The 8,902-nt window shown below is 42.0% G+C and overlaps 1 protein-coding gene across 1 annotated transcript in view; it reads right to left on the minus strand.

Moving 5' to 3' along the window:
- tmem88bl (transmembrane protein 88b-like) overlaps window positions 1–5,477 on the minus strand; it is an 8,313-nt gene extending 2,836 nt beyond the window's left edge. Inside the window, exons 1-2 of the mRNA XM_084062081.1 lie at window positions 5,337–5,477; window positions 3,900–4,199 (exon numbers count right to left, since the gene is read on the minus strand). Coding sequence (XP_083918207.1) covers window positions 3,900–4,199 — 300 coding nt within the window. The 5' untranslated portion in view covers window positions 5,337–5,477. The remainder of the gene's footprint in view (window positions 1–3,899; window positions 4,200–5,336) is intronic.
- Window positions 5,478–8,902: the final 3,425 nt, after the last annotated feature.

The raw sequence follows: 8,902 nt of genomic DNA on the forward strand, positions 1-8,902 counted from the left end.
AAGATTAAAATAATTTGCAGGGGACCATCTTGAAACACACATATATCTGTGAGTGTCCAGCATTTATGAAGTATGTTATGATACTTGACCTTATGTCATTATAAAATGCTTTATAATGTGTTGATTATTGTTATAAGGAATTATGAATATTTATGAGTGCTTACAACTGTAATTATACAGCGTTATAAGAAGATTATAATGCATTATAAGTATGCTTGTAATGCATTATAGATATGGGGCTTCATATGAAGTTTAAGTTAACTACAACACAAAATCAATACAGAGTGGAGCCCATGGTGCAACATTTTACTGGAACTGTTCGGGAGCAAGACAGCCAAGGTCTGTTGCAAATAAGCACCAACTTTATGAGTTGAGGAGGCAAGGACATACATCCTGCCCTGTCACAAGGTGAATCTGAAACCTATACTGCACCTTGCCAAGGACAACAGCTGTAGATCTTTACAGTCTGACAAGATTACAAGGTGCACTGATGAGTCAGCTCCATCAATTTGCAAAGACCACCAACAGAATATAGATTATGAAGATACCGTTCCTTCCTTTTCCATATGCCCTGGAGCTGCAGCAGTGTGCTAATATGTTAAACCTGAGTATCAATTTAACTCTGCAATCAGTTTCACACTCTCAATAGTTAAACTGACACTTAGGGTTTTGCGGTGTAGCTGTAAAGTTTTTGGACAAGCATGCTGTTCAGTGCTCGTAAAATAACGAGTACAAGCACCAGTGCCGAAAAGGTTTCAGGTGCAATATTTTTTTAATTTTTAAAGTATGACTCATGTTGGCAAGAACATTGTATCCCTGTGGCGACTGGTTGTGTTTATCTGTTTAGCCTCTAATAGAGGTCAAATGTTCCGTGTATCTATGTCATTCTTAACAAGAACAAACGCTGCCATTGTCTCGAAATGTCAGAGGCTTGACGAATGGATGAGGAGGAATATGGAGAAGGGTGGTGAAAATTGCTTTATGCAAAATTCTTGTTATAAAACTTTCATGTTCAGACGTCTCCTCTGAGGTTCTGGGCAAATGTTCGCAAAGGTTAGTTTTACACTTTTCAGAATGTATCAAATCGGATGTGTGACGTTCCAGCATGTTTGACATTTTGGAATTAATTGAAATGGTTTGCTGCAGGCCTATTAGGATCATACAATATCTAAAGGTGAGACATACTTTGCATGTTTACACTTACATGGTAAGTGTTTACAACTAATCTGATTTCAGCCAACAGCCCAGTCCACAGGGATCAATTTATATCCACGTTTAGAACAAGGCTTTGATGTAGCATGACAGCCCATGGCTGTCTCAACATCGCAGTCTCACACGCAGTCTCACACGCGCGCACGCACACACACACACACACACACACACACACACACACACACACACACACACATGCTCGCACACACACACACACACACACACACACGCACACGCACATGCACACACATGCACATGCACATGCACATGCACATGCACATGCACATGCACATGCACTCACATGAAACCTCTGGATTCTTTTGTTTTTTCTTGATTAAAGGGGCTTAGTTGCTCTACAACGTTTTTCACTTCCACCACTTAGCATGTTGCCATTTGTGTACCAGAAACTTAGCGAAATCATTGTCTAAGAATAATATAGTATTGATGCCCAGCGACCACAATATCTAAACATAAGTCAGCTCTTTCTAAGTATTATATTAAGTATTTATATGAATCTGTAAGGCACCAGCTACTATGAACACATGGGTAATTAAAAAGTAAACATTTAATCTTATAATTCATTGTAAAAGATAGTAGCTGCATTATTTGTCTTGTTCTACACCTAAAACGTCATTAAATGTCATGAATTAATCTCCCCAGTGTTACATTCTCGGGATTCTACACAATAAAATCCTCAGTGTTAATTTAACTCTGAGTGTAAACAAGTGCTGTTCCCAAAGGTTTAATTTTTCCACTCTCAGAGTTAAATTAACACTGAGAATCTTTACTTTGTAGACTGGCGCTGTCCAAGCTGGCAACATGTAAGCACTATTGATTACATGCCACGCTTGATTTGGTGAATAGGTCTGCATCTCTGCAAACTATGTAACCATGGTGTGATCCCCTGACTCCATGGATCCTTAATATGGTATGCCTTGACTCAGATAAATCCTTGAGTCAGATAAATCCTTGATTCAGATAAATCCTTGATTCAGATCAATCCCACACGGCTACATCTTCCACGACTACAAATTTGCTTGTTGTTCAAGCTTTCAATTATTGCTGTTCTCCTAACACTAGACCAGGGGTAGGCAACCTTAGGCACTGGTGCCAACATTGGCACAGTGGAGGGTAATCACTGGCACACTGACATAAGTGTGTGAGAGAGGATTACATTAAATTAAGACCTCTCATATCTGTATGCAAATGACATCCTGCACATAATTCTACATTCATTCAAACTCAGAATTCTGACTGGGGAGAGAGTCTGGGAGATAGGTGGGTTATTTCTCTGAGTCTAATGATCATTACAATGTCCTGATGTGAAAGAAATGATTTCAAAGCAGAAGAAAAACATTTATAAAGTTTTAAGGGTTTCTTAAAATCAGTAGGAAATATTTTATTTTGACGTGGTGTCATAATTAAACTTAATGTTATTATGGCACACTGACTATTAAGAAAATAAATAATGGCACTTCATGTCAAAAAGGTTGCTGACCCCTGCACTAGACAATAATCCTCATATAGCATACAGTTAGTATAACCTCCAGACAAATGTATTGGTCAGTCAACAACCTGTCATTAATACTTCTCATGTTAGTGAATCTGTGCTCATCTCACTATATAATCATCATCACCACATTAATTGTAGTCAAAATCATATTCATAATCTTTATTTATAGCACCTGTCCTGAACCCGAAGTCCTGAACTAGGACCCGGGCAGAATACAACAAATAAACTTAATTCAGCTGTAAAGATGCTGAAGGTTAGAGTGTGTGTCCTGCCAGTACTTATTTTTTTTACATTTTATCTTACTTACAGCATCTTGTTTTTTTATTGTTATTTTTACTTCATAACAATCCAGTATCCTTCTATCTGGCTGTATATTATATTTCTGTTATTAGCACAGTTGTGCAGCATACCACATTAACATTTCACTTCTTGTACCTGCATGTATGAGTGAGTGAGTGACAAATAAACCCTCTTAAGTAGTTTGCACTATACTTAGAGCTGTGAATTCTCTGGATCAGAGCCTGGAACAGTCTGCGTTGCACATCTCTTAATCTTATGTTGTATTTATAATGTCATTGTGTATTTTCATGTTTCCTCTATGGACCCCATAAGATTGTAGCTGTCGCCGGCGTCAGCTAATGGAGATCCATTTAATAAACAATAAACAATTGTTGACCTTTTCTAACAGGTCACGCTTGCATCCACGAAATCGAACAGAGGCTCCGTAAGGGCAGAAATCATATTACTGCAATAGGTCATTCCTCATGAGGATCGGCCTCATCAGTTATCTATCTTCATACAAGTCATCATGTATTCTCTTCATCATCTTTGTAAGCAAAGAACGACCATATGCAAAGTGATTTACACAAAAAAGGAATGAAATGAATAAATAGCTAGAAGTAAAGAAACTAATTACACAAATTAAAACAATATGGTATGCAAATAAATGATAAGAGATCATGTCTAAAAACCCATTAGTGGCCCTTAGGGGGATGTAGCCTATACTGCTCCTTACACACAACCAAACCAAAGTGGTTTTGCATTGACTGTAAACACTCTCAGAGTTAATGAATCAGGATTTTTAGTACATGGCTGTGAAGACAGAAAAAACAAGTATGAAGAGAAGACTGACACCAACAACAAAGCCTCTGTGGGCCGGTACACTAAAACTCACCCTTGTGTGGCAGAGAAAGCCGGCATAGAGCAGCAGTGACGCGGGCAGCAGCACGAGGCAGAACACCACGGCCAGCAGTAGAACGCTCACCAGCACAACACACAGGTTCCACACCACCAGGGCCGCCCCACAGGCTATGCAGCCACACCTGCCCCTGCGGCTGCCCCACGTGGCACTGCCCTGGCTGTGGGCCACCGGAGGCGGGGGCAGCATCTTCATGCCCTCGCTGCCCCAGAACTCGTCCTCCTTCTCCTCCTCGCCCGAACCCCCATCATCCAGGTCTACGTCCATGCCACACATCTTAGGAGAGTTGGACAAAAAGCAATGGGGGAGAAGTTCATTCATATAAGTTAAAGGAGTTAAAGGGATAGTTCACCCTAAAAATAACTTGTTTTCTATCGATTAGTCACCCCTTGGAGACTTGAATTCATGGATGTTTTTTAGTTATTGTCGCATTCCTAAGCCAATAATTTGATGACCAGCGGACCGGTAGGAGACACAAAGGAGACTCTTTGTGTCTCCTACGGGAACCACTGCTGCTCATCAAATTATTGGCCTAGGAATGCGACAAAAAACAAAAACATATCCACGAATTCAAGTCTCCATACATGGGGTGACTAATCGATAGACAAAAAAGTCATTTTGGGGGTGAACCATCCCTTTAATATTGTGTAGCTATATGCCTGGCTATATAGTGCCACTTAAGTAGACTATCATGAAGCCTAACCCTAACCCTTTATAAACTTAGTAGAAAGCTTAATTAAATAATAAATAAGTCATTCATTAATTAAGTAAGTAATTATTAATGTAAGAGAGAGCAGGGGGATTGAGGGAGCTGAGAGAAAGTGACCGTCCCCTCATGCATCTCATCATTTTATGAAGATAAGCAGCACTGACCAATAGCCTATCTCTTAATTATGTAAAATAGGTTGGATGGCTCCCTGATCCTGTCCTCCTCTCTCTCTACCTCTCAGCCGGTCGATCACATCGATTAAAGCTCTGCCACTCAGACGACCATGCTTGATTGATCCGCCTGCCATTGTAAATTCAATCAGTCAACCTTTACCGACCCAGTGCTGTCAGATCCAACGAGACAGCTGTAGGCTATACATCATGGGTAGGATGCTACACTCTCATCAGTGTTTACATGCAGCTAAACTCGGATTTAAATAGTATTATTATGGTCTAATTAGCCCACTTTGCTTCGTTGCTCATTAGACAAGCTAGCTCTCGTTTTCCTTTGATTGTCTATAGAAAATAGCATGATTCCCCCCCCCCCCCCCACACACAGTCTTCAGCAATTATGTTGCTGAAACTGTGGTTAAAACAAAGCGAAAAAAAGAAAGAGAAAAACTAAAAAAAAAACAAAAAAAACACTGCCAATGTGCATAGAAACAAATAGACTAATTCAACCAACAAGCAATTTGAGCTGCTTACCTCAGTAACGGTTTTTCTTTGTCTCTCGAATGGACTTGTGTTGACCCGAGACTCTTACTGCCGATGGACCTTAAACTCCAGATGTTTCCAAATGTCTGCTGTTTTCTCCCAGGATGAATAGAAGAGAGGGGCTCCTTGTCTTGTCCTGCTGGGAGTGATGCTGATGTGACAGTCAGGGAGTCCAGCGCTGACCAGCGCGCACCACAGGCTGCTCCGCCACGCGCATCACATGCACTTGGCGAAATTAGAGATAATAGCCTATTAATAACGCAATTACAGATTTACCTGATGTATGATTTAGCATAATTGACTTAATGTGTAGCTACTGTGTAGCCTAAGTATGTTTTTATGTAACTGCAATCGAACCACCTGTTTAAATAGCCTATAACATTCAAAGGAGCATATGGAGTCTATAATAGTAGCACACCATATAAATGAACAAATCCTATTATTGGCGCACACCACGCACATAACTTTGTGATGTCATGGTGAATAATATTGAAAAAGGTAGTGCGCGCACATCCGTTAGGTCCAGGTGCTTAGACAAACAAAGTATAATGAAAAAGAATAAAGTCTGCACACTGGTAGTTGCAAAAAGCTCCAGAATTTATTTTTGCAACTACCAGTATGCAGACTTTATTCTTTTTCATGGTGAATAATATTGACTTGTCGTCTATGAGAGAGGCTGCTATGTGAGTTTGTCCAAACAGCAAATTGCGCGCTCGACCCACACACACTGTATCACATGCATGCGTACGTGCGCTAGGACTGTCGGCAGGCTATATAATGGTACTTTACCGAATGGGTTCCCTGATTGGGTTTTACTTGATAGTGCATGTTCCTAGACCTAGGCTACTCAGTTTGTGTGTGTGTGTGTGTGTGTGTGTGTGTGTGTGTGTGTGTGTGTGTGTGTGTGTGTGTGTGTGTGTGTGTGTGTGTGTGTGTGTGTGTGTGTGTGTGCGTGCGTGCGAGCAAGAAAGAGTGTGCGTGTGTGTAAACAAAACACATAGAAAGTACAAATCTATGATAATGTCCAATGAGTAGCCTAGATCCTTTGGCAGCCCATCTCTCGCTCACACCCTTCTCCCCATTGGCAGCTCTGTTCTTCTGTGATAAGGGCTTGATCGATTTGTTTTGCTGCAGAAGCAGGCAGGTGGTCTGTCTTTCACAGATCACAGTTTCACAAGAACATAGATAACAGAGAATACACCAAATAGTGGTCAATAAAATGGAGTGGACAGAGTAGAATGATGTATATGGTCGATGAAGGAGAGAATGACAGTGGTATACTGTAAATGAAAGGCTGAACAGATTGTGAGAGAAAAATAGGGGAAAATAGCCTCCCATCACCAGACTTTCCAGCAGTGATAAGTTCACGAAACCTTGTTGTAAAGTCACACTGACATCTGCTGGACTATCACTGGACATGCAAATGGACTCACACACACACACACACACACACACACACACACACACACACACACACACACACACACACACACACACACACACACACACACACACACACACACACACACACACACACACACACACACACACACACACACACACACACACATATATTTAATGCTTCATTCCAGCAATTCAATTAATTTAGCAAGATATTATATTATGTAGCTACCTTTACATCATTTGAGGACACCAAGGGATACATACGCTTACCTGTTATGGCAGAGAATGAGCACAATCTTGCCAATGTTGGCCTTTTTTCTATGAAAGGCCATGCTGTATGCTGTGCAGCTGTATGACCATAGAGGCAGAATGCTTTTTTTTACCTTCAGCAGTTAAGAAACACACTTTACTTTGCCTGCTACTGTCCTGGCTCTTCAACGGCTCTGGGGGAGGTGTTAATTAAGTCACACCTCTCTCAGATCTCTCAGCAGACAATTAGCAGCTCACAGGTGAGCAGCACTCACACTCATGGTCTGTGTGCTGCTGTGTGCTGCTGTGTGCTGGAGAAGGACCACAGAGGTAGAATACTTTCTTTCTGTCTTGTCTCATTTTTCAAATGGTGGAAGTTGAAGAAGGAAGAATGCTGTGTGGAGTTCAGGGAGGACGCTTGAAAGGCACTGGGTGGCAGTGAAGAGTCCGCAAAAGTGGTCAGGGAGACAGCTGAAGAAAGTGCTTGGGGTATCTTCTGGACTGAGGAAGGAAGACAAGGAGTGGAATGAGGCAGTACAGGAAAGCATACATAGGAAGAGGTTGGCAAAGATTTTTTTTTAAATGGGACAGCCAGAGAGACAAATAAAATAGGCAAGATACAAGGAGATGAGGGGTAAGGCGAAGAGAGAGGTGGCGATGGCTAAGGAAAAGGAGTATGAGGAGTTGTATGAGAGGTTGTACACCAAGGAGGGAGAAAAGGACCTTTACCGATTGTCTAGACAGAGGGACCGAGATGAGAAGGATGTGCAACAGGTTACGGTGACAAAGGATGAAGATGGAACTGTTCTAACAAGCGAAGACAGTGTGTTGAGAAGATGAAAGGAGTACTTTGAAGGGCTGATGAATGAGGAAAATGAGTGTGAGAGAAGGGTGGCTGAGGGTGGGGGGGGGGGGGGGGGGTAGCAAACCAGAAAATGAGAGGGGTTTGGAAAGAGGAAGTGAGGGCAGCTATGAGGAGGTTGAAAAATGGTTAGTTGGTCCAGATTACATACCGGTGGAGGTGTGGAAATGTTTAGGAGAGACAGCAGTGGATTTCCTCACTACTGTCCAACAAAATCTTGGAAGGCTCTCGATGCCTGAACAGAGGAGAAATAATATACTACCACCAGTACCGATTTTCAAGAACAAGGGGACGTACAGAGTTGTTGTAACTACAGAGGTATAAAGCTGATGAGCCACAGCATGAAACTATGGAAAATAGTGGTGGCTATTGGCTACTGTAGGAGTGTACGCTAAGAGGAGAGGTAACAATTAGCGAGCAGTTTATGCCAATGAAGAGCACCAAAGATGCGCTGTGCGCCCTGAGAGTGTATTGAAGGAGAAGTATAGAGAAGGGCAGAAAGAGTTACTCTGTGTCTTTGCGGACCTAGAAAAGGCATATGATGAGGGTGCCAAGAGTGGAAGTGGGGTATTGCATGAGAAGTGTCAGAGAAGTATGTCACAATGGTGCAGGATATGAAGACAGCTTGACAGTGGTGAGGTGGTGAGACGGGTGTAAGGTGGGGTTGGGCCTGCATCGAGGATCGGCACTGAGCCCTTTCTTGTTTGCATTGGTTATGGACTGGTTGACAGATGGAGTCAGGCAGGAGGCATCATGGACTATTATGTTCGCGGACGACATTGTGATATGTAGTTAGACGAGGGAACAGGTTGAAAAGAGCCTGGAAAGGTGGAGGCATGCAAAGAAGAGGAATGATAATCAGCCGGACTACGACATAATATGTGAGCCTAAACGAGAGAGAAGACAGTGGAACAGTTAGGATGCAAGGAGTAGAGGTGGCAAAGGTGAAGGAATTTAAATACCTGAGGTTGAGATGGTTGGGGCATGTGAAAAGTAGGGATGAGGGGTACATTGGGAGAAGGATGCTGAATATGCCAGGTAA

Source organism: Gymnoscopelus microlampas (assembly GCF_963454915.1).
Source record: "Gymnoscopelus microlampas genome assembly, chromosome: 7".
In the NCBI taxonomy this organism is placed as follows: domain Eukaryota; kingdom Metazoa; phylum Chordata; class Actinopteri; order Myctophiformes; family Myctophidae; genus Gymnoscopelus; species Gymnoscopelus microlampas.